This window comes from Protopterus annectens, chromosome 4.part0 (assembly GCF_019279795.1).
Source record: "Protopterus annectens isolate FY-2018-M chromosome 4.part0, PAN1.0, whole genome shotgun sequence".
NCBI classification, from domain to species: Eukaryota; Metazoa; Chordata; order Ceratodontiformes; family Protopteridae; genus Protopterus; species Protopterus annectens.
In genome coordinates, this window is record NC_056733.1 from 225691035 (window position 1) to 225718099 (window position 27065).

A 27065-nucleotide genomic window follows, 5' to 3' on the forward strand; every position below is an offset into this window, starting at 1 on the left:
CGTAGTATATGTCTGATAGAGGTTATGATTACAAACCTAGCATCAGAAATGTAATCTAGTATTCATACAAACTTTAGATAAATACATGGACTTGTCCCTAACACAAAACATTATTACACATAAGAGATCAAAGCTGAGAGGGAAGATGTTTTTTCCAAGTAACAGTTCACTATGGAGCAGTTCGGTGAAAACTCTGGCATAGCTACCATGACATTGTAGCTTTAATGGATGCCCATCAGCATATATGAACTTTCCTGACAAATAAGTATGAGAAGCATAATATCCACAAGGGAGAGACAGAAAGGGAGAAGAGGGACAGAGAAAGAAAGGGAAGACATCATTAAGAGAGAAATAGGTAGGAGCTACCCAGAAAACATACTACTAGACTGTATTGGCTAGTTTAAATAGTCTATTGAATACCAGACACCATGGTTATTCATGTAGTTTTGCATAACGTGACCTTAGGCGAGAACTACAAAAACGACCTTAGACGCATTGATGCTCTCAGATTTGTGGGGCACATAAAGATCAGAAAATTCATATACTGTTATTCCCAGACAACTCAGAAGATAAGTTTTCTGCAATCGCTGCATATAGGGATAGATATAAACAGACCCTTCAAGCTGCTATACTAATGGAGCCCCGATGTAGGCTTGCCTGCTGTCCCTGCATGAATAGATCATATCTGCAGTCTTAAATCTCCTGGGAAAAGCGTAATGCCATCTGATATTTTGATCGATGAGCAACTCTGTTTAAGAGCCTTAAGTAGTTAAAGTAGGCTCTTCTAACACGTTATGCAAAGTCGTATGCGCATAAATTTGAGCTCCGGATCACCAGCACATAAACTTACCATACTCATTCCTTTGATAAAGTTCGGTTATTAGTACATGTGCCTGCGTGCCTCAAACTTAGCTAGGAGAGACTTTAGTTGTGTGGTAGGGATACATAGAGAAAACCCTCTTATGACTTCTCGATTCAGGCTGAACCTACAAGGAGCACTAAATATCAATGCGGTGAAATAACTTACAGATCGGTGGTTGTTGGCGCTTTAGGGACCCAGTAGCATTCTCGTACCATTATATAGCTTCCTGAGGACTAGGGTTGATGGCATCTCATTTCGTTGTCTAAAAATTACATTACTTAGAAGACATGTCATTGACCTGGCTGATTTCTGACCCATAATAACTCTCTTAAGATAAGTTTAGACTGAGACACAGTTCATATTAAGGAATACCTTGATTTGTAATTACAAGTCTCTAGATTCAAGACTCCCAGCTATTCTCCTCACCTTAATAAAACTTCTGGCAGAGTTTCGCTGGTACTGTAGCATCTTGAGTGCTTCGTTCTGGGCTAGGAGAGTCTTTTAGGCTGTGAGGAGAGAAAGGGAATTTTAAAGAAAGCCATCTTGAGCCAGTTCGAGTTAGGCTGACAGTGCAGGAAGCGCTAAAACTTTCTTGCTGTGCATTTGCTAATAGGGATGCCGTTTGCCACCGCTTAAGGGTCCCTCTGGCAACCTCACTACATGCAAGTCGTACCTGGTGTCTAGAATTGAACACAACTATTTTCTTTTAATAGAAATAAATTAGCGAAGTGATGGCTGGTATTTGAGTCCAGGTTGGAAGGAAGGGTCTGTAAAAGGTGTACAATGGTTCTGGTAAAGAAGAGAATGAAGCAGTATTTTTTTATTTCTGAGCTTCAGGTAGTTTTCCAAAACATTTTTGGAATATCGGGTTAGCTTCCTTTGGCGAGGCCATTGTATTTTTTATTTCATTCTGAAAAAAAGAGTGTATTAGGGAATCTCATTTGAAATTTAATCTTCCTTTTAATTAGGTCTGCACAGTATGGAGATGGTTTGTGGTGTCTTTCCTTGATTTCTAAAGGGAGATCTTGGGAAATAGAATATGTATTCCAGTTATAAAGTGCTTATGTTTTTTGTAGGCAGTTAAAATATCTTGAACATCATGATAGTTGAGGAGCTTCACGTAGATTGATCTAGGGCTTGAAGCGGTTTGACTTTTATATAGAGCTCGGTGGGCTCTTTCAATAATATATTCAGATGGGGACTCTCTTGTATGCATTAATGAATTGAAAATTTGCTTCAGTGTTGGTATCAGTTGATTTTGCTCATACTTTTCCGGTAATCCTTTTATGATCAGATTATTTCTTCTGCTCCTCACTTCTAAGTCTAGTAATTTTGCTTGTATGTCCACTAACGCCTTATCTTTAGTCTTCACTTCTGATTTTAGTAGCTCTAACTCCATTTTGTTGGATTTGATTCTCCCTTCTACAGAATCCATTCTATCAGCAATTTTTATATATATATATATATATATATATATATATATATATATATATATATATATATAGAGTGCCACCAAATGTACTGAGCTGGTCCGAGAAGCCTTGGACAGTAGATTGTAGAGGTAAAAGGGCGCTGTTCAAGTCCTCCATGCTAATGGTATTTTCAGCCTTTTGTTTAAAGCAGTCTTTATTTAGTTCTTGCTGTGCTTTAGAAGTTTTTTGTCCTTTAGGTGTAATATCGTTTTCTAGGGAAGCTGTTGCTGATAGTTTGGTTTTGGAGGTTTGAGTATCCATGCCTTCTGCTTCTTTAGGCATTTTTTTCACCACGTCTTTGATTTCTTGTTTCCCTCGTGGTTGCTGTCTGCTGTTGAGGTGCTGAAGCCTTCAGACCTCTATTATACACATGTAGACTCTTGCAGTATTCCTTTTAAGTAGCAAAACAGGCTTAAACAGATGGTAAACGCGAATCTTTGAGGGTTATTAGTATAAAACCAGGATCCTTGCAGTTTTTACTTCTCTTTCTGCTGTTTGTAGCTGCCGATTTGCTGGCTAATGCAGTTATTTACTATATAAGGTTGAGAGCTACGTAGAGAGGGTGCTACTCAGCCGACCACCATCTTGGAATCTTGCAGTTTTAAATTCATAGTTTTTAATTTGCTTGTATAACATTTTTTATATGTTAAAATTTTTATATGTATCAGTTTTTAACATTTATAAATTTGCAAGTTTTTCATTTCATATACAGGAAGCAGCATTTATAGCATCTTTTATACAGAAGTACTGTGATTATTTTTTTAAATCTGTAACTTGTTTTAATGAGTGTTTGACTATTATTGAATAGTGTATAATTGATAGGTGGAGTTTTTTTGATATGTAAAGGCAACAATTTTATGTGGAATTTTATCTGAAGAAGTCTTGAAACGAAAACACTGTGATTCAGTTAAAGCATTAAGTTTTTTGCTTTCCTTTTAAGAAATTGTTTATTTTGCATTGGACGCACTGCTTCACAAGTGCTTTTGTATTTTAGTGCTTCTGAAAATCTGTTGGGAGGTGCTTTTATAGTAATTTTGATTTGACATTTATTGGCTTGTTTATTTCTTCTTTAGTTGATCCTTCTCCTTGTTACTGTGCTTGATCTCTGGCCTTTCTCATACCCACTATTTTTTTTTTCGTAATGGTAGTGTTGTGAGTCAGTACTGTACTAGTTTTAGTGATATTGCAATAAGTGCATTAATAGGGTCAGTAGTAAAGTACAGTGTAGTTGCTGTTAAAGGCAAATACTGCACTTAACTGAACATTTATTTTTTCCAGGTGAGCGTCTACCTCCAGAACTGGTCACATGTACTGAGCTATGTTAGTAAAGCAGAGTCTACGCCTGAAATTGCAGAGGTCTGTAATCAGTCTGTTAGCTCAATTGCATTACAGAAGTGGCATTTATCATATGTACTTTTCACCCTGTGCTGTGTTTGGTCTAGTAGTTGTATTCTAGATGTATGTATGACCATTTCCATGTTTAATGATAAAAGTATTTATTTTGCAAGACTATTATTTCGTAGTATGTGTATCTGTGTTTTTTATGTACTTCCCCCTTGTGTGTACCAACTCTATGCTTGGGCATTGTATCACACCTTTACATTTTTTCTGAGGGTCCTCTTCAGGCACTTGTGCCCCACATCCAATGTGTGTGTGTGTGTGTGTGTGTGTGTGTGTGTGTGTGTGTGTGTGTGTGTGTGTGTGTGTGTGTATATGTATATGTATGCCCTCTTTCCAGAGGAAGTTTGCCTCATGGCAGTTGACTATTAACTTTGTTTTAATGTCAATGTTCTGAGATTTACTCAGCTTTGTTCTAATTGTGTGTTTGGTTCAGCAGCTAATTGGATCCAGAAACACTAGGATGACAAGGGTAAACTTGATGCTAGGGCTGTCTAAAATGTTCCATATCCCAAAGTTTCCCTCTAATAAGCAGGGTAATTTTCAGCAGCCCTACAAACGGAGGTTCCAGACAAAGAACAAAGCACCAAAAGGAAATGGCAGGACGTGAACTCTGCCAAACTAATGAGGGGTCTTTTTCCCAGAAAGAATGACCTCCTCCTAACCTTTGAATATGCCACAGCTGGCTGTCGTCATTCCTAAAAAGGAGCTGTCATGGAGACCAGTTTTGGACCTATCCTTTTGAATACGTTTGTCAAGGTCTCCAAGTTCAAGATGCTCACCATGCAAAACAGTTCCTCCTCTTCTACTGGACCACTGCTTCATGGTGACTGTAGACTTGAAAGATGCATATCATCATATCCACTCTGCTCATCGCTTCAGGAGATATCTGAGATTTGTTGTCTGGTTCGTGGTATCATTTTTTTTCATTGCCTTTTGGGCTATCATCTGCACCTGAAATGTTTACCAAATGCCTTACTTCTGTAGTGGCTTACTGACTGCCTCCTGGCATTCATATTTTTCCTTATTTGGCCAACTTGCTTATCTGTGCAGAGTCTGGATCCAGGTGTTTGGAATTGCTAAAGAAGGCCTTGCCCGTACTGTCTCAGCTAGGGTTCTAGCTGAACCTTTGTAAGATGAACTTGACACACTTGCAAAGACGCATCTTCCTTGGGTGATTAATTGACACAAAAGAATGGCCTAATGGCCTTTCTCCCTGGAGACAAGGTCCTGTCCTACCGGACAGTGTTTCAGAAATTCTCCAGGAGGAACGTCTCCTTGGCAAGAGGTTTCCTAAAACTTTTAGTACTGATGGCATCCATAATTGTCATGCTACCACTGGCCCATTGTCACATGAGGAAAATTCAGTGATTTGTACAAAATTGTTGGATCCACCACCTACTTTCCCTGGAATCTCAGTTGACAGTGCTGCTCTGTAGATGAGAGTTACAATGGTGAAGAGCACAGTTAAGTATCAACATTGGTCTTCCTTTCTTCTCATTTGTTTGGCACAATTTGTCCAGCTTTTCTTGAGGAACTATGTTTTTGGGAGTGCACTTGCATGGAAGTCCATCAGTAATGAAGGAACGTTGGCAGTGATCCATACTTTGAAAGTCCTTAACCACCTATGGACTCTAGGTCCTCCTGTTGTGGCTATGGGCAGCACCAGAGTGATGTGGTACCACAACTAACAGAAGGGGATACTAGGTCATAATCTCTGTGCCGTTTGGCACAAATTGGCAGTGATAACCTGGGAGCTGGCATTACAGCATTCTCTGAATTTTCAGGCATCATACATTAGACAGACTAAACAGATCCTGTGCAGACTTGCACAAGTGGTAGTTCAAGGCATTAATGTTTTAGGATCTAGTCAGTCCATATGGGGCTAATTTCTCAAATAGATCTGTTTACCTTCTTTTAAAATGGCTAAAGAAGTTCTGTTCCAGATATCCTTGCAGCGATTGTTTAAGGACAGGGGCATTCTCATTCACCTTCATCCAGAATGTTGCTGTATGCATTTCCACCCTTAACGCTGATTTGCAAAGTGGTACTTTGGTATTTATTTATGAATCTTTAGATCATTGTGGTGACTTTCTATTTGCCCAGGCAGTATTGGTTCTCCCTTCTAATGGTATTGGCCAAGGGCAATTACCACATTCTCTGGATTTGGTGTCTCAGTCCCAGGGACGATTGGTGCAACCCAATTTAGAACAGTTACAACCGATAGCCTGGGTGACTTTTTTTCTTGACTCCGTTTAGGTACTTGTTTCATGAGGATGTGCAGCAGGTGTTAAACAAGACCAGAAAACCTGCTACTAGAAAATCTTATGTTTACAAGTGGATGATGTTTTCTAAGTGGTGCCTAAGTGGGAACAGAAGGTCCCTTAAGGTTAACATCCCTTTGGTCTTGAAATACTTGTGTGAGCTACTTAAGGATAGCTTATTGTGTATGTCCGTTAAGGTGCATTTAGTGGCCATTTCTGCATGTCTGACAATGGAGCCCCTTCTTTCTTCTCTTTTGGTAAAACAGTTTGTGAACGGAGTATTGCATATATGATCTCCTTGCAAGCAAATTCCTCCTTTTGTGGGATCTCAGCTGTGTCCTGGAAAAATTGACCATACCACCCTTTTGACCTGCCACTCAGGCTGATCTGAAGCTCTCTGTGTGGAAAACATTTTGTTTATTGCTCAGACATCTACAAGGCGAGTTTCTGAGCTGCATGTGCTCATAGTGGGACAGCCCTCCCTTATTTTCCAGAAGGATAGTGTGTTACTCACTAATCACTCTTTCATGACAAAAGTGGTCTCCGAATTCACTATGTCAAGCTCTCAAACTTTGTGTTCTTCACAGAACTTGAGTAAGGGAAAAAGGAAAATTCATACCTTGGAAATGCACCAGCAGCTCAGGTACTATCTTGACAGAATGAAACCCTTCAGGAAGATTTGCATGGCTTTTTATTTCCTACACGGGAGCAAATAAAGGTCAACCTGTCCTGTCAACAAACCAATGCACTTTGGTTGCCCTCTGGTATTGTTCTTTGTTTCACTTACTATGGCAAAGTGAATCACCAGGGCCTTTCCTCATTAGTGTCGTACTGGAAGGGAGTGGATTCAAAGTATTCTAGAGGCAGCAACTTGGTCCCCTGTCCATACCTTTATGAAGATGGATGCCCTTTCTAGATCCAGAGCAGGATTCGCTAGGACCATTCTCCAGGCTGATGGAGCCCTATCCGTCCGCCACCCAGGTTATATAATCTTTGGGAATTTACCCTTATGCCAATAAGGCTGTGTGTGTGTGTGTGTGTGTGTGTGTGTGTGTGTGTGTGTTTTGAACAAAGTATATTTGCACAAGTCCTACTTACCTGTAACAGTAGATGTTCATTGAACACAGTGTCTAACTAGCAGTATCCATCCACCATCCTCCTGTTTGAATGTACATATTTGATGTTTGGATTTGCAGTTGAGCACTGCTCCGTGGCCTTTATTTGTGTGTGTGTGTGTGTGTGTGTGTGTGTGTGTGGCGTGCGTGGTGTGTGTGCATGCGCGGTGTGGTGTGTGTGTGTGTGGTCTGTTTTTGTTGGTATTGGAACAGTAGATGTTCTTCGTGTTCCACTGTTGCAGTCATCACATTTGGGTTATCTGCTTGCAGTAGCCCTCATTCGGCCTGATTATCAAAGCCTTGGGTCCAGCGTCGGTTGCTGTCTCATCTTCTGTGATGTCAGGTAGTCAGGAGTATAAATCATGCAGCCAACGCCATTACATCAGTTTTTCTTGCCATGCGGTGCCCAAGCAGAAGCAGTTCGCAAGTGCTGGTCAGCCGACTCCTGAAATTTTTGTTTTCGAATTTCAGAACCGAAGTCTTCAACTAAAGCTAAGTACCCCGTTGGGGAAATTTTTTCTTGCTCTAAACCGATATCAGTAAAAATCAATAATTGTATTACTTGTGGAAAGCAAATACCTCGTAAAGATTTTCATTCGTACTGTATTCCTTCCCTAGGCTCTGACCACGATGTACCTCGCTGTCGGTTTTGTGCCTTATTTAAGTAACAAACTATTCATCGTCTGTATATTTTTGCTTCTAAATATTTTGGTACTCGGTTCAATTATCCAGTTGTGTCTTTGGTAAGCCATCCGACTACCGACATTCCGAAATAACGCAAAGATAAAGACAGACAGGGCACCTTTGCCCAAAGCTGCCGGCGACGCTTCTCCTAAGCCTGTTGCCAGTTCACCGGTACTCAGTGAGGCGCTTTCGCAGCCCCTGATACCCACCATTTCAGATTCGCAGGCCTCTACTGAGACCCATTCGGAGTCTGGTATGCCGCGAAATGCTTCAACTGTGGAACCTGCAGATGTCTCTACCTTGGATGGGTCCGGAGCCGCTGTGCAGGCACCAGCTTCTGAGGGTGTATTCAGGCCTACTGACTTGCATATTAAACCAACGACATCTTCTTCTTCAAGGCCTAAAACTCGAACCATGCCTAGAAAACAGATGCCCAGACCGCATGGTCAGGCCTCTATGCCTAAAAAACAAATGATAAGAATGGCTGAAGACCTTATTACTTTAATCAGGGGAAGCCAACCTTCCCCCTCTGAGACCTTGGACTGAATTTGCTTATGATACTTCTGACCAGGATTCTGAAATTTCTGTTTCCTCTGATGACCAGGATTTACCCTTATCTCCTTATGAAGATTCTGATGCAGAGGGCTGTATTCCCTCTGCTTCCCCCCACAGAGGATTTCTCTTTTGGTGAAACCTTGCTTACTCATAGGGAGCATTTTCATTGGGAAAGCCAGGATTACTCTGATTCTAAAAAGAGGCTTAGGGATTTCTTACTCCTGCTCCAGAACAGGCCTTCAGCTATCCCTCCTGTGCTAAACATTGTTGATGATGCCTTTTCGGAATCTATCTTGGCCCCTGACTCTACCTCCTGCTCCCAGAAAACCTGATAGGTATTACAGGGTTTCTGACTCTCACAAGTTCCTTTTTAAAAATCTTACTGCGGATCGTGAGACCATTTCACAGGGACCCAAGGGCATTAAGGCTACTACTGCCAAAATTCCTACCCCGTCTGATAGAGACTCCAGGGCACTGGATAGATGGGGTAAGAAGGTATACACTTCTGCAACCTTGGCCATTAGGGCCTTAAATTGCCAGTTTCATTTGTTAAAGTATCAGCAGCATATTATTGGATTGCGTAAACAGAAAATGATGATGATTCCTGATTGTGCTGAAAACAAGGATTTACAGGATTTAATGCATTCTGCTGAACAGGTTGGAAAACATACTTTGCAATGTGGTTTTGATTCTATAGAGGCATCTTGCAGGGCTGCTGTCACTGGGTCTGTACTTAGAAGGCATGCTTGGCTTAAGGAGCAATCCTTGCCAGATCATGTTAAAGCTAAATTGCTGGATGCTCCCTTAAATCAGGACCGCCTGTTTGGCAACAAAGCAGAAGAAGTTCTTAAAAAGATGGAGGAAAAAGCTAAATCTATGCAAACTGTTAAAGATTTCCTACAAGTACAGCCTCCAAGATTTAGTAGGCATTGGCCCTCTAAGAATTAGTCCTTTCCTGCCTCTTCCAGGCCTTCTCAGTCCAAACCCAGAACAAGCAGAACACCCAGGTTTCAGTCCCAGGGTACGCACAGGACTAAGCAGTGGGGGGGCTCCCACTTTCAAATCAAGGAGTGGTAAGACTTCCCCCTATGGTAAACTGTCTCAGTGACTTAATTTTAAAGCTTCCAAGCACTTCTCAACTGACTGCTCCTTTAGGGGGAAAGATTGCTCTGCAGGCAGAAAACTGGGAACTCATTACCCAGGGCAAATGGGTTTTAAATATAGTTTTCCAAGGATACAGATTTCACTTCCACACATTACCAACCACAAACAGCTGGCCAGATCTGCCCCCAAATCAGTGGGCAGAGGCTCAAAAACAAGTATTCTCTCTCTCAAGCATAAAGGCTATTCAAACTGTACCAGAAGAGGAAAAGGGACAAGGTTTCTACTCAAGACTTTTCCTGGTACCCAGAAAAGACAACTCATGGCGTCCTATCCTGGACCTTTCTACCTTAAACACCTTTTTGGTGATTCCAAAATTCAAGATGCTAACTCTTCACCAGTTACTTCCTATGCTAGGCAAGGATGCCTGGTTGCAACACTGGATTTAAAGGAAGCCTACCTGCACATCCCAATCAGGGAATCGTGCAGAAGATACCTATGCTTCAAAGCAGGCTACATGCACTATCAGTTCTTTGCACTGCCCTTTGGCTTATCTACTGCGCCCAGGGTATTCATAGGTTGGTACTGAGCTATCTGCCCGAAGGCATACATTAGCCCAGCCACGTTGTGCGGTATTCACCGCCCCTTTAGTAGTTCCCTAGACCCTTGTACTAGCAGCTAGTACCCTTGGCCCCTATCTGGTAGTGCTGTTGGTGTGATCCCCGGTGTGAACTTTCTGTTACCCATCCACTCATCAAGGTTCCTCTTGAAGAGTGATAGTGAGGGGCTCTGTCGTATGTAGATCGGGACCCTGTTCCATAGTAAGGGAAGTCTCTGCGAAGGGAATCTATCCCTCCAGCATGTTCTATTTGTTGTTGTGTTGAGGTTTATATCCCTAGAGCGTGTAGCTCGAGTAGATTTGGTTTTGCTAAGATGGAGCATGTTGACGTTAGACAGAGATCGCCTCTGAGAAAGCGGTATGCAACAGAGAACAGTCTTAGCTTTTTCAGTCGTGCTGCATAGGGCAACTGTTTGAGACCAGTAATTCTCTTAGTTAGGTACCTCTGTGGTCTCTCCAGCTGCCTGAGATGTCTAGCCAGGTACATTCCAATTGGTGCATTGTACTCAATAATGGCTCTGATGAGGGAAGAGTAGAGGGGCACCATTACATCCTTAGATCTTGATGCAAACCCTTTCATGATCAGATGGGTCACATAGAAGGTTTTTCTAACCACTTTGGCAACATGGTTATCAAAGGAAAGCTGGATATCTACTTGGGTCCCTAGATCCCTTATTTCTTTCAGAAAGTGCCTAGCTCCAGTCATTGCATTTTGCAGACAAAGAAATATTTAAATATACCCATACCTGGACGATTGTCTAATTCAGGCAGAAAGCGAGGACAGACATCTGAATCATCTGGCATTTGTACAAAAGGTGTTCATTTGTCTGGGGTACACCATAAACGAAAAGAAATCACATCTGGTACCCTGTCAAATTATATTCCTGGGAGTAAGCTTGAACACAACTTCCCAGATGGCTTTCCTCAGGCCAGAGAAACAAATTCATTTGACAGCTTAAATTCAAACTAGTGGCCACAAAAACCCTGCTATCTGCAAGGCGGCCTTGGGGTTCATGGCCTCGTGCATTCTACTAATTCCATATGCAAGACTGCATATGAGGAAACTACAGTGGTATCTAAAAAGCCTGTGGTGTCAACATTCTCAGGATCTCGAAGCAATGATTCCTATCATACCTTGCCTATGGTTAGAATTCCTTTGCTGGGCAGAGGCCTGCCACCAAAACAAGGGACTGCCATTCACTCTACCCCCTGCCACCCAAACCCTAACAACGGACGCATCATACTAGGCATGGGGGGGCTCACCTGGCAGGGAAGTGCATTCCGGGTTAAATGGAACTCGAGTCAAATGCACCTGCATGTCAGTCAAAAAGAAAAGTTGATTAACAAATGGGGGAGCCCAGATGTAGACCTGTTTGCCTCCTCCCAGAACTGCCAATTGGACAAATTCTGCACAAGGACTCCCCACAAACAAGCTTGGAAAGTGTATGCTCTGTCCTTCAGTTGTAAAAATCTATCAGTTTATGCCTTTCCTCCTCTGCCTCTCCTCTTCAGAGTACTACTAAAGATCAAACAGGACAAACCAAGCATGATACTGATTGCACCAGACTGGCCACGCCAACACTGGTACCACCTCTTGTGCATTGTGTCACAGCTAGCCCTATAGCACCTGCCTCAGACTCCCTACCCTGCTGTCACAGCAGGAGAGCCAGATTCTGCACCCCCAGCTTCAAACCCTGAACCTGGCAGCCTGGCTGATTTACCTAATCTCTCCATTACCATCCCTCAGTAAACAAGTGTTGGATGTCATTTTGGAGGCAAGGAGGCCTAGTACTAGAAAATCTTATGCTAAAAAATGGAAAAGATTCTGTGCCTGGAACCAAACTCAAGGCATGGCTGCAGCAATGCCCAATTTACCTCAGATTCTTCAATACTTAACTGAGATGCTTCACAAGGGCCTTTCCTTTTCCTCCATCAAAATTCATGCCTCAGCCATTTCAGCTCATTGCAACACAGAACCCACCCCTCTTTTCTCACCCACTGCTCAAGCAGTTCCTCAGAGGGGCCAAAAACTTAAATCCACCCAGTAGAGCCCCAACTCCAGCCCTGAGACCTTAACTTTGTATTGGAAAAACTCACTCTTCCTCCTTTTGAGCCAGCTGCAACTGCAGAGTTAAAATTCCTTTTTTGGAATACAGCTTTCCTTTTAGCAATCATTTCAACAAGAATGGTTTCTGAATTACATGCCCTTATGGCAGTGGAGCCTTTCATCATCTTTCATGCGGACAGGGTGGCCCTCAGGACCTGTCCCTCCTTCATGCCCAAGGAGGTATCCAGTGTGGCTCTTAATCAATACATTCATTTGCCAACCTTCTTTTCTAATCCACAGAACAAAGGGGAACGGATACTGCACTCCTTAGATGTGCACAAACCACTTAGATTTTACTTGGACAGGACTAAACCTCAAAGGAAATCTGAACAACTGCTGGTGGCATTTGCTGCAGGGGCAGAGGGGAAGGTTATTTCAAAGCAAACCATTTCCAAGTGGATAGGCCATTGCTTTCATTTCTGCTATAAGCACCATGGAAAACCTATCCCACAGGGGATTAGACCCCATTCAACCAGGGCTGCATCTACCTCTACAGCCTTTCTCAGAGGTGTCCCTACCAGAAACATCCTAGAAGCTGCTACCTGGAGTTCTGTACATACTTTCACCAAGCATTACCATTTGCCAATTTTCTCTAAATCCAGTGATGGCTTTGCCACTGCATTCTTGCAGGGCCTTATAGCTGGTCCTAATGCTATCTAAATTCCTCCTCCCTTCCTTAGCTTTGGGAATCTACCCAAATGTGATGACTGCAACAGTGAAACACGAAGAACATAGTACAGTTGTGTACACTTACCATAAATGTAGATGTTCGAGTGTATTCACTGTTGCAGTCCTGGTTACCCTCCCTCCAGCCCCCTGACTTCTTTTGGCTGTACCTCTATTCTCCTTTACTATGCTTAAAGGCTTTTTGGTGTATTTACTTTTTTGTTGGAGGTATAATCTTTATATATATACATACATATACATATATATATATATACATATATATATATATATATATATATATATATATATATACATACATATACATATATATATATATATATATATATATATATATATATATATATATATATAATTTAATTGCTTTCCATTAGGGAAGGCACCTGACATCTAGGGCAAGAAAAACTGATGTAATGGCGTTGGCTGCTTGCTTTATATCCCTGACTACCTGATGTCACAGAAGATGAGACAGCAACCAACGCAGGACCCAAGAATTTGATAATGAGGCTGACTGAGGGCTACTGCAAGCAGATAACCCAAATGTGATGACTGCAACAGTGAATACACTCAAACATCTGCATTTATGGTAAGTGTACACAACTGTACTATGCCTGCAAAGCTTGTTTCCAGTTTATCTTCCTGTTGGACCCTAGAAAACTGAAAGGGTCCTGTTTTGGGTTTGTGTGGCAGTCCCTTTATTACCAAGTGATGGGTCCATCACACCCGCAGACAGGCAATGGAAGGGACTCTTGAGTTTTAGAAGTCTGCCAGTGGTGGGTAGCAAAACACTACTATAAAAGATATTCTCTTTACTAACCCTTAGAATTGTGGACCTGTTATCCTTACTAGTATTTGCAAGGATATGGAACATATAACTGAACTGAAACCGTGATGATTTGAGTCCAACTCTTTGTGACCCCAACGACTGTAGCATACAAGACCTTCTTTTGAAGAATTGCTTTTCTGAGTTCTTGCAAATTCATATTCATTACTTCAGTAATGCTGTCCATTCACCTTAGCCTCTGCAGCCCCTCTCTTTTGCCTCTAATCTTTCTTAGCATCAGTTACTTTAGTGAATCATGTCAAATAGTTCAGTTTTTTTAGCAAATTCATGGAATTCCTCACAGTTTTCTCTAACACCACAATTCAGAAGCATTGATTTTCTGGTGCACAACCTTAGCTGCAGCTCTCATTAGCCATATGATACTACTGGGAAAACCATAGCTTTGACTGTATAGACCTTTGACAGTGTGATGTCTTTGCTCTTTAAAATCTTATCCAGATTTGCCATAGTTTTCCTTCCATTAAGGGAACCTCTTCTAATTTCATGACTATAGTTGCCATCTGGAGATCTTTGAGTTCAGAGGAAGAATGTGCAACTCCACTTCTTCCTCATCTATTTGCAAAGAATTGATACTGGTAAATGATGTGACTTTTCTTTGATGTTGAGCAACAAGCCAACTTCTGTGCTTTCTGCTTTCGCCTTCATCTACACGGCTGTTCAGTTCTTCTTCACTCTTAGCCATCTTAATGGTATGGTATCATCAGCATATCTGAGGTTATTAATATTTCTCCTAGTAATTTTGGATGTGATAGTGTTCAATCTCGCCGTTTGTTCTTACACATGGGTTCGGAGCCGATCCTCGGCTCCGTGTCGGCCGCTTGCAAGCTCTGCATCGAGAAGAAGCTCGAGACAATCTAATACCCACAATCCCCCTCTGCCTTTACCTCAGATCTAGTTTGCCGCTGCTGCGTTCGCATCGCTGGGAGCTAGCTCGAGCATCTTGAGATAAGATATAACTTTATTTTTGTTATATTTTAGGAAAAGTTTGTTCTAAAAGTACCTTTTGGTATACTTAGTGTATGTGTGTGTGTAGGTAGAATTTCTCGGTACCGTTAAGTTTATTTAACTGGTTAGAGTTTTTCGGGGCCTACCACCCCTGCTTAAATTTGACAACCGGACTGACATATACATCGGATTTGACTTTTTTCTATTGGACTTGACTCTTATACTGGACTTGACTTTTCTCTTTCCTGGAAAATGTCTGAGAAAATTAAATCAGGCTTTAAACGTTGCCAGTGTGGCCAAAAAATGTCAGTTACTGACAACCATAGTTCCTGTGTCTACTGCCTTGGCCCTCTCCACTTACAAGAGGACTGTTCAATTTGTCACTCTTTTAGTGGGAGGGTCATGACAGATAGGCGCAGGAAACTCATGGACAGAGGCTTATTAAAACCTTCCTTTCAGGAGGCTCTGGATGCTTCAGACCAGGCATCCAAATCCTCGAAGGAATCGAAGACGTCGGAGCCCAAGTCATCGGCTCCGAGCTCTTCGAGTAAAGTTAGATCACCGGTTCCACAGACTTCGGGGCCGAGTGTTCAACTGGTGTCTGTTCCTGAGCCTCAAGTCTTGGAACCGGTGATGGAGCTCCCTCCCTCGACTTTATTGAGGTCGGCTCCATCTTCGGTTCCTTCGACCCGTTCTTCTTCTAAGCTCTCAGATGTCGATGTGGATCGTGTGGTGCAGAAGTTATTGGAGCATTCGGCCCTATCCAAACTTATTTCAGTTTCCACCCAGTTGGTGTCGAAACTTGAAGGCCTCCCATTGTCTCCATCCATTCCTCCTCCGAGACCTGTCGAGTCTTTGGAGCCGGAAGAGGTTGATCTTCTGATTGTGGAGCCCTCGGGTCCAGAACCGTCCTTCTCTCGGTCTGTTCCTCTCACCTCGACTCCGGACCGGTACCGGAGTCTCGGAGCCGACGATCTGTCCTTGGTTCCGGGCCGAGAGTCGAACCGGCGTTTGGTTCCGACCCTTCCTCGGGGCCTCGGCGGATCGATTCGGCTCCGTCCTCGGGTCGATGCCTTGTGCCTGTTTGGGATTCTTCCCATTTCTTGAACCGGAGATTCTTCGACTCGGGCCCGGGGCTTCGATCTGATGAGGAAGGTGTTGTCTACCCCGACAACCACATCAGTAGAAGCAACCTCTCCTCCCCGTAAAGGGCCGTTATCCTCCTCTGCACCCACGGCCACATCCAAGCGTCGAGCACCGGTGTCTCAGCCACCCCTGGAGGGTGCCCCCTCTTCCTCGGAGGCTTCTTTGGATGCTCCCCACGAAGAAGTCCCTAGGAAAAGATTGTGTAAGAGGAGACACTTGGATTCTCCACAAGAATCCTTGACATCCGATACTGACTTAGATGAGTCAGAAGGGTCCCTAAGTCACCTTCAGAAGATGTCTCTTTTTCTGACATATTGGAGATCCTGAAACAGAGAGGTGACTGGCAGTCCCTCCCCCCTTCTGAGGATGAGTCAGTCCTGCTGAAGGCATTCGGTGCTCGCCCTTCTTCCTCCTGGGTCACTCCGCCCTTCGATGAATTAATGGAACTTATTGCTGGAAGGGCGTGGGAGGCTCCTGACACAGTGGAACCAGTCCCAAGGAAACCCAATAAGTATATCACTGCACCCCAGGACAAGACTTACTTAACAAAAGGAGTTCCAGTGGACGCTATGGTGGTGGCAGCGGCCACGAAAAGGAGATGTCGGAATCTTCCTCATCTGTCCATCCCCTAATAAAGATTCTAGGACTATGGACAGGTATGGGAAGCGCATTTTTAGTTCAGCGGCTTTTTCCATGCGATCCCTGAACTATTTGACCCACTTTACACGACTACAGAGGGATCTAGTCAAAGAGTTGGGAGATACCCTCCAGGGTACTACGGATGCTGCTGTCTCAGAGAAAGTGACAGCGCAACTTAATACCCTTACATCCATTGTGAACTCGTCCATGAGGCTGATCTCTTACGCAGCCGAAGGTTCGAGTAGGGCAGCAGCTTCAGCGATTGCTCTTCGCAGACAATCCTGGATGCGCTTATGTTCATTTGCGGAAGCCTTCAAGTCTTCCTTTACTAACGCCCCATTTGACGGTGCCATTCTCTTTGGCCCCAAAGTAAAGGAGACCCTTACCCAGTGTGAGCAGGAGGGAAAGACTCTGTCTGCTGTTGGAGTCCGTTTTTCCACCCCAACCAGACCGTACCCCAAAGGGCAACGTGGTGGAAAAATGTGGTTTCGAAAACCCCAAGGATCTTTCCCAGGCACACAGGGTGATAGCCCTTCTAGAGGCACAGGAGGGAGCAGAGGTGGAAGGCGCCGCCCTGGCGGCAGAAGGGCTCCGCAGAATCAAGGTGACAGGGATACACTCCCTGGTAAACCTTTCCAGCACTCCTGAGAGGAGGCCCGACTGTCCTGCTCTGGAGGCAGTCCGGGGTCGCTTAGCTTTATACCCTCAGGCCTGGCAAAACATAACTACAGACAAGTGGGTAAAAAGCGTGGTTACCAGAGGTTACAATATACATTTCCTATCCCATCCCATTCCAAAGAAAAGACTCCCAGATGTACCGCCCCATCTGCGAGAGCCAGCAGCTATAGAAATTTCAAAGCTGCTAGAAAAAAGAGTCATCCAACCAGTCCCAGCGGACCAGAAAGGATTCGGGACTTACTCAAGGTGCTTTGTAGTTCGAAAGAAAACAGGGGACTGGAGGCCCATTCTGGACCTAAGCGACCTCAATACCTTCCGTCAAGAAAGAAAAGTTCGAATGGTCACGCTTCAATCGATCCTTCCATTCTTACAGAAGGGCGACTGGATGTGCTCAATAGATCTGAAGGATGCATACTACCACATCAAAATGGCCAGGGCATCCAGAGATCATTTGCGCTTCGGCTGGGTGCCAGTCACTTTCAATTTCGAGCCCTGCCCTTTGGTCTGACCTCAGCCCCAGGGTCTTCACCAAATGCATGGCAGTGGTAGCGTCTCACTTGAGGCGCCAAGGATTCAGGTGTTTCCGTATCTGGACGACTGGCTCCTCTCTGCCACCACCCAGCGTCAACTAGTACAGGCCAGAGACTATACTCTTCAACTGTGTATTCACCTAGGAATTTCCGTAAACTTTGGAAAATCCTTACTACAGCCATCACAAAGTATCTTATTCATAGGAGCGGAATTAAATACACATCAGTTAATTCTAAGACTTCCTCCAGAAAGGATACTTTCACTTCAGACTCACATACATCTTCTTCTCTTGTCCAGGAAATCCCCAGCAAAACTGGTACTGAAGGTTTTGGGACTCATGTCAGCTTCTCTTATTGCAATACCCTTGGGAAGACTGCACATGAGAGTCCTACAATGGCTGCTGTTTGCACAATGGTCGTTCCAACAACTACCTCTAACACACGAGATTCTCATAACGAACACATGCAAAACACACCTAAACTGGTGGCTCCAAACGTGCAACCTTTCCAAGGGAGACCATTTGTGCTACCCACCTACGGTTACGGTGACCACGGACGCTTCCCTGATAGGGTGGGGGGGCATCTTTCAGGGACAGACAGTCCAAGGCGAATGGACCAATTTAGAGTACAATCTGCACATCAATGTTCTAGAGTTGAGGGCAGTGTTTCTAGCGTTGCAACACTTTGCTCCCCTTCTTCCTCTGGGAACTATTGCAGTTCAGACGGACAACATGTCGGTAGTCTGGTACATAAACAAGCAAGGGGAACCAAGTCCTATCAGCTATGCAGAGGCCATGAGAATCTGGCAATGGGCGGAGTCCACGGGTCGCTTTCTGATAGCAACGCACATCCGGGTCATCCAACGTCATAGCCGACAGGCTGAGCAGAGCAATTCTGTTACCGCACGAGTGGTCCCTAAAACAGTCAGTTGCGAAAAGATTTTTCATGCGTGGGGCCAGCTCCTGCGATCTGTTTGCATCTCCAATGAGCGCCAAATGCAGGAGCTACTTTGCCCTATTACCCCTCCAGGGAAGTCCCCAGGGACGCACTGATTCACGATTGGCCCCGGGACTCCTGTGCATTTCCTCCCTTCCCCTGATATCAAAGTTTCTCCAGAAAGCCAGAAACCTACACAGGACAATAGTCCTCATTGCCCCATTCTGGCCTCGTCAAATTTGGTTCCCCTTCCTGATGACACACTGCATTCGGGGACCCTGGATCCTGGACCCAGAGCCAGATCTATTGACTCACTCGTCAGGGGCTCCTCACCCCGCTTTTGTCCCTCCATCTAGCAGCTTGGCTGCTCCAATTCTAACTTAGCCAGGTCTGATCTTCTTTCCTGCAGTTCAGAGTATATTAGTGGCTTCTCATAAAGCTTCCACTACTAAAACATATACTAGTAAATGGAAGCGATTTGTATTCTGGGCAAATACACAGCAGGTGGATCCTGTTATAGCTCCTTTGAATAAAATATTAGAGTTTTTAACAGACTTGTTCCATCAGGGTGCTTCTCCTGCCACATTAAGAGTTCAATTGGCTGCCATTTCTAATTTCCATGTGGAAGAATGTGGGGCTCCTGTTATGGCCCACAGACTTTGTAAAGCTTTTTTAAAAGGGGCTTTTCATATTAGACCACCAATTAGATCTCCTACGTCACCTTGGAGTCTAAACTTATTGTTATCTAAGTTAATGTTGCCCCCCTTTGAACCAGCTTCCTCTTGCCCATTGAAATTTTTGTCATGGAAGACTCTCTTTTTGGTAGCCATTACATCCGCTAGGCAGTATCTGAACTTCAAGCTCTCTCCATTAAGCACCCTTATTTGATCTTTCACTCTGACAGAGTTTCTCTTCGCACTAATTCATCCTTCCTTCCTAAAGTTTGTTCTATTAATAATATTAATCAGTCCATTGAATTACCCACTTTCTTCAAGAATCACTCCAATAAAATGGAGTATATGTTGCACAAATTAGATGTTCACAGACAGCTAAGGTTTTACTTGGATAGAACAAAAGATCACAGAAAAACTGATCAACTTTTTGTAGCCTTTGCTGATAACAGGAAAGGAGTAGCGGTTACCAAAAGAACTCTTTCTAAGTGGTTAACGGATTGTATCATCTATGTCTATGATTCTTCAAATCAAACTCTTTTGCACAAACCCAAAGGACATTCAACAAGGTCAGTGTCTACATCCCTGGCTCATGCAGCTCGCCTACCACTAGACGCTATTTGTGCGGCTGCTACTTGGTCTAAGCCACATACATTCATTTCTCATTATAAGGTAGACAAGGTTTCTAGGGACAGAGCAACCTTTGGTTCCACTGTGCTCAAGAACGTCCTTCCGTAAGTTCCTCAGGAACAAGGAGCTAGGGACGCTACCCATGTGTAAGAACAAACGGCGAGATTGAACACTATCACATATAGAAGTTATGTCCTTACCATAACGTTCCATGTGGAGTGTTCATCTCGCCTTTGTTCTTACATTCCCTCCCTCCTTAGGAAGAACGTTCAGTTTTGGTGCCTGGCCTGGGGCATTCTGCTTCTGCATTGCAGTTGTTGTGTATATAGTTGACATGTATATATATCTGTATATATGTATATATATATATATATATATATATATATATATATATATATATATATATATAGACTCTTAGTTCTGTGCATATGTGATGTAAGCATGAGTGTGCTCTCTCTGACTTCTGGTTTGCTTGCAAACTAGATCTGAGGTAAAGGCAGAGGGGGATTGTGGGTATTAGATTGTCTCGAGCTTCTTCTTGATGCAGAGCTTGCAAGCGGCCGACACGGAGCCGAGGATCGGCTCCGAACCCATGTGTAAGAACAAAAGTCGAGATGAACACTCCACATGGAACGTTATGGTAAGGACATAACTTCTAATGTTAAGTTGTCAATCTCGCCTTCATTCTTGCTTGATGGGTTCGGAGCCGATCCTCGCTCGACTCGCACTTGCTAAGCTCGAGAGTCACTTTTACCAGCTCGAGGCAGCCCCATATCCCATGATGCAAGGCGGTAAGTACCCAGATCTCGTTTGCCGCTTCGCTTAGGGGGTCTTCTTTTTACCAGCTCCTGGTAAGTTATTCACTTTTGTGAGATTTAAGCCCCTTTTACTTAAAAAACCTTTTATTGATAGTTTTAAGTTTATTTTGTACCTTTTCTGACAGAAAGTCCCTGTCTCCTTTAATTTTTTGTTAGTCAAATGTTTCCCTATCCCATCCCCCCCCTGTTAGGGTGTGTGTGTTGGTTTTATAGAATACCTTTTGGTATTTTATTTAAGTTAATTTTGACTGGTGTGTGTGTGTGTGTTTTTCAGCACCATGTCAAAGGAGAGGGTCTCAGGTTTTAAGAAGTGTGACTTGTGATGTCAGAAGATGTCTCTGACAGACGGTCACACTTCTTGCCTGTATTGTCTGGGCCCTCTTCACCTGCAGGACTCCTGTGCTATTTGTCATTCCTTCAGCCAGAGAGTCCTGCAGGAGAGATGTAATAAGCTGATTCTTAGGGGCCTTCTTAAACCGGAGGGCTCTCCGGCTAAGTCGGCTCCACCAAAATCAGCAAAATCTTCCAAGGCCCAGGCTTCTGTATCTAAGCCTGCGGCCTCGGCTCCGACTGTTCAGTCGAGATCGCTCGGCTGGAGCCGATCCTAGCTTTCAAAGCCTTCGTGCCGATGGCTATCGGTGCGAATCTGTAGTGCGCCGATGTCGGCTCCGATCGGTTCCGACACCCATGTGGCACAGGCATCGGTGTCGGCCCGATCAGCTCCGACACCGTTACTTTGGTGGCTGTATCGGCTCCGGCTGGAGCCGATACATCGAGCTTCCTGTCGGCTCCGAAGTCGGCTCCGACAGGATCTATAATATCGGCTCCGATGGCTCTTTCCAGGAAGAGATCGAGGTCTCCTTCCTTGGAGCCGATACTTTCGGCTCGGCTTCACCTCTTCTATCGGAGCGGAGCCATCGGAGCCGATCTTCAAGGTCTTCCAGGCTGTCAGATCATGACCTTGAGAGAGTGGTCAGTAGATTACTTAAGTCACAGGTACTGGCCCAAATGTTACACAGTCCGTCTCAACAGGCGACTGTTGGCCCACACCCGTTACAGTTCCTCCTTCAACTCTACCCCAGAGCTTGGAGTTGGAGTCTTCGAATGGTTACTGCTATGGCTGGAGGACGGATACCCCTTCTGTTCCTTCAGCCTCTACTCTTATCTCCTCTTGAGACCTTCCTTAGAGGGATTCGTGGTCGGGCTTCCATGGTCTCCTCCGAGGGGTGAGTGGCATCGGACCCTTGTCCGAACCCGCTCTTCCCTTGGAGCCTCGGCCTTGGTGAGCTCGGCTCCGACATCTGCCTCGGAGGCTTCCCTTCGGTGGTCCCTGGGTTCCTAGCTCTTGGAGCGGGTTCTCTCGGACCTGCCTGGGAGGGAGCATTCGAGGTGATGAAGAGTGTACTGGCCACTGGTATCAGTCAGCAGTCTGTTCCCGTAGCTCCTCCCTCTATAGTACCTGTTGACATCTCTGCCACTTCTCTTGCTACAGGACCCAGAGATCCTCCGCCTCAGGTTTCCCCATTGGGAATTTCCCCTCTTCCGAGGATTCTCCTGATGTTTCGGGAGATCCTCCTAGGAAGAGGACTTGTAAGAGGAAGCATGTAGACTCCCGAGTCTGTCACTGGATACTGACTTTGCTGAGTCAGAGGGATCCCTAGATCCCCTCTGAGGATGTCTCCTTCTCAGACATCCTAGAACTTCTGAAACAGAGGGAAACTGGCCCACCAACAATCCCTCTGAGGATGAGTCAGTATACCTAGAGGCGTTTGGATCTCGGCCCTCCACCTCCTGGGTGTCTCCGCCTTCGACCCCTTATGCAGGTTATTGCACGAAGGCGTGGGCAGCTCCTGACTCTGTAGAGCCAGTCCCTAGGAGGCCTTCAAAATTTATCACTGCTCCGGTGACAAACAATTCCTTACCAAGGGTGTCCCGCTGATGCCATGGTGGTGGCTGCGGCCACCAAAAGGAACTTGCAGATCCTTCCGTGCCGTCCATCCTCCTAATAAGGACTCTAGGACCATGGATAGGTACGGTAAGCGGATGTTTTCCTCAGCGACCTTTGCTATGCGTTCGCTGAATTACCTATGTCACTTCACCAGACTCCAGAGAGATATCCTGAAGGAGCTAGGAGAAGTAGTTCAGGATCCTACAGCTGCAGGGGCTCAAGAAAAGATTGCTTCGCAGCTAGGAACCCTCAATTCCATTGCAAACTCCTCCATGCGGCAAATATCTTATGCTGCGGATGGAGCGAGTAGAGCCGCAGGTACAGGTGTGGCTCTTAGACGCCAAGCCTGGATGCGGCTATGTGATTTTGCGGATCCCTTTAAGGTGTCCTTCACAAATTCTCCCTTTGATGGGTCAGCTTTGTTTGGCCCTCAGGTGAAGGAAACCTTGACCAGGTGCGAGCAGGACGGCAAGACTCTTTCTGCTGTTGGAGTCCGTTTTCCACCCTTCTAGACCTTATCCCAAAGGACAGAAGGGTGGGAAGATGTGGTTCCGTAAATCCCAAGGAGTCACGCCGGATTCACGTGGTCAGTTTACCCCTAGAGGCAGAGGGGTAACAACAACAGACGCCGCTCTAGAGGCAGAGGGGTCCAAGAACCAGGGAAACAGGGAGCCTCTCTCTGACAAGCCCTTTCAGCATCCCTGAGGTGTTGCCCGGCTGTCCTTCCTTGGAGGCAGTCGGGAAGATTATCACTGTACCCAGAAGCCTGGCATTCCCTCACTCAAGACAGATGGGTACAGTCGATCATATCCAAGGGTTACATAATTCCTTTCGAGGAAAGTCCTTCCCTCAAGTTCCCTTCCAGATGTACCACCCGGTCTAAGGGAGATTGCAGAGTCAGAAATCGCAAAACTACTGCAAAAAAGAGCCATTCAGCCAGTTACAATAGACCATTCAGAGCCGGAATCTACTCAAGGTTCTTTTTGGTCCCCAAAAGACGGGAGACTGGAGACCAATATTGGATCTCAGCAGACTCAACAAGTCTGTCAGGAAGACAAGATTCGAATGGTCACTCTTCAGTCAATTCTGCCCTTCTTACAGAAGGACAACTGGATGTGCTCAATAGATCTTCAGGATGCGTACTATCACATCAAAATTCACAGACGCTCCAGGAGATTTCTCCGCTTTCGGCTGGGGTCCAGTCATTTCCAGTTCAGAGCCCTGCCCTTTGGTCTCACTACAGCCCCAGAGTGTTCACCAAATGCATGGCAGTGGTCACGGCTCACCTGAGACGTCAAGGATTCCAGGTGTTTCCGTATCTCGACGACTGGCTCCTGTCAGCCACCACCAGGCATCAGCTTATACAAGCCAGGGATTACACAATAGACCTTTGTTCTCATTTGGGCATCTCAATCAACTTGAAAAGTCATCCTTATCGCCCTGCCAGTCTATTACCTTCATAGGCAAACTTAAACACTGTTCAGATGTCAGCTACCCTTACAGAACAAAGAGTTTCAGACATTCAGACTCATGTCAGGATCATTCTGGCCAGCAAGAAAATACAGGCCAGAATGGTTCTAAAGGTATTAGGTCTCATGGCTGCGGCCATTACTCTTCTTCCCTGGCTCGATTCTACATGCGCCTTCTTCAGTGGATGCTGTTCACACAGTGGTCATACCAGCAACTTCCAATGCGTCACCAGATTCTGGTGACACAGACATGCAAAGAGCATCTTGCTTGGTGGATCACATCGTCTCAGATTCACCAAGGCAGGTACTTTGTACCCCCATCCCCGATAGCCACTGTCACCACGGATGCCTCCCTGATCGGGTGGGGGGGTCATTATCAGGGCAGGATGGTTCATGGGACGTGGCAGCCGTTCGAGTACCATCTGCACATAAATGTCCTGGAGATGAGAGCAGTGCTTTTAACGTTGCAAGCTGTCAACGACTTTCTTCACGTAGGGACAATTGCAGTCCACACAGACAACATGTCTGTAGTTTGGTATATCAACAAACAGGGCGGAACCAAGTCCTACCCCTTGTGTCGAGAAGCGCTCAGACTATGGCAATGGGCGATCTCCTCTCATCGGTTTCTGGTAGCAACGCACATCCCTGGGAAAACCAACATTATAGCGGACAGATTGAGCAGAGCTATCCTCATGCCTCACGAGTGGTCTCTCAAGCAATCTATAGCGGAAGAGATTTTTCTGGAATGGGGTCGTCCATGTTGCGATCTTGTGGCTACTCCCCAAAACAGCAAATGTCCAGACTTCTTCAGCCTGTTCCCTCTATCAGGCCAGCCACCCAGAGACGCTCTGACCCAGGATTGGCCCCAGGGACTTCTTTATGCCTTCCTCCATTTCCTCTGATCCCTCAGGTGATCCAGAAAGCTACCGCTTTGAGAGCCAAATTGATTCTCATTGCCCCTTACTGGCCTCGACAAGTTTGGTTCCCGTTCCTCCATCATCACCTTTTGGTGCAGCCGTGGCATCTGGACCCAGTGCCAGATCTTCTGATTCACCAATCGGGTCAGCTGCACCGGTCAATCCCTTCTCTCAACCTCACAGCATGGTTGCTCCACTTCCTTCCTTAGCCAGGCTTCCTTTGATCTCTAACCCAGTTAGAGACATCATAGTAGCCGCTAAAATCCTCTACCAGGAGGATTTATACAAGCAAATGGAACGTTTCTCTTATTGGGCTAAGGCCCAGAATATTGATCCTTTTACTGCCCCTGTTCAGGCAGTCCTGGACTTCTTAGCAGAGATTTTTCATGCAGGCTCCTCTTCTTCCACAGTCAGAGTTCAATTGGCTGCTATTTCCAATTTTCATGTCGGGATAGCAGATCATAATATTATGTCCCATAGGCTCTGCAGGGCCTTCTTGAAAGGAATTTTCCTACTAAAGCCTCCAATCAGGAATCCTCCTCCTCAGTGGGATCTAAATTTAGTGCTGACATCCTTGATTCTTCCCCTTCGAGCCAGCTGCTTCTTGTTCCCTGAAATATCTTTCTTGGAAAACTTTATTCCTAGTGGCTATTACATCGCCAGGAGGGTGTCTGAACTTCATGCTCTTTCGGTTCGACCCCTATTTGGTTTTTCACAAAGACAGAGTATCTTTGAGAACTAACCCAACCTTTTTGCCTAAGGCCGCTTCAAAGAACAATTTGAATCAATCCATTGATCTCCTGTATTTTTCCCTAACTATTCAGATAGAGCTGAACAAAAGCTACATTATCTTGATGTCCACCGTCAACTTAGATATTATTTGGACAGAACAAAAAATTTAGAAAATCTGATCAACTTTTTGTTTCCTATGGATAATAAAAAGGCCTTCCTGTTTCTAAAGTGACTTTGTCTAGATGGCTTTCTTCTGTCATCTCTGAAATTTATCTGCTCAGGGGAAAACAGCTGTGCTCAAAACCTAAAGCACATTCAACTAGGAGCTTAGCTACTTCTACAGCTTTTCAAGCTAGACTTCCTTTGGACACTATTTGTGCAGCGGCCACTTGGGCCACTCCTCACACTTTTGTTTCCCATTACAAATTGGACTTGGCCTCCAGGGACAGAGCCAGTTTTGGCTCTACAGTCCTCAAGAGTTTGTTCCATTGAGCCACCCAGGATAGAGGTGCTAGGACGGTCCCATCAAGCAAGAATGAAGGCGAGATTGACAACTTAACATTAAGAAGTTATGTACCTACCATAACGCTCCATGTTAGTTGTCTTCTCGCCTTCTTTCTTCGACCCTCCCTCCTTCCCCTGGCCTGGACAGACCTTGTTATAAGAAACTGTTATGCTGAAGACCATTCAGACCTGGTCCTTCTTCCATCTGTAAGTTTTCTTTCTTCCTTTGGGAAGTATTTTATGCTTGGTGCTATTGCCCTTTGTCAGCAAACAAGATCTGGGTACTTACCGCCTTGCATCATGGGATATGGGGCTGCCTCGAGCTGGTAAAAGTGACTCTCGAGCTTAGCAAGTGCCGAGTCGGAGCCGAGGGATCGGCTCCGAACCCATCAAGCAAGAAAGAAGGCGAGAGAAGACAACTAACATGGAACGTTATGGTAGGTACATAACTTCTTATTTCCAGCATCTGATGCATCTGATTCATCTAACTCAGCATTTTGCATGATGTATTCATCATATAACTTGAATAAGTATGGTGATGGTATACAGCCTTTCTGTACTCCTTTCTGAATCTTTTTCTAGTCATTCTGTATTTTGAATTGCTGCTTGTTTTTCTGCATACAGATACTTTAGGAGGCAAATAAGATGACATAGTATCCTCATTTCTCTAAGAATGTTCCACAGTTTGTTATGGTCTACACAGTCAAATGAAAATAGTTAATAAAGAAAAAAATATTTTTACTGGCATGTTCCTGCTTTCTCTGTTATCCAGTGGATGTTGACAGTTTGATCTTTTG

At 44.8% G+C, this 27065-nt stretch overlaps 1 protein-coding gene across 3 annotated transcripts in view; it reads left to right on the forward strand.

The window, feature by feature from the left end:
- Window positions 1-27065, forward strand: part of GPS1 (G protein pathway suppressor 1) — a 2619406-nt gene that overhangs the window by 1116155 nt on the left and 1476186 nt on the right. For all 3 annotated transcript variants that reach the window (XM_044068228.1, XM_044068227.1, XM_044068226.1), the window contains exon 6: window positions 3613-3690. In XM_044068228.1, the coding sequence (XP_043924163.1) occupies window positions 3613-3690 (78 nt within the window). The remainder of the gene's footprint in view (window positions 1-3612; window positions 3691-27065) is intronic.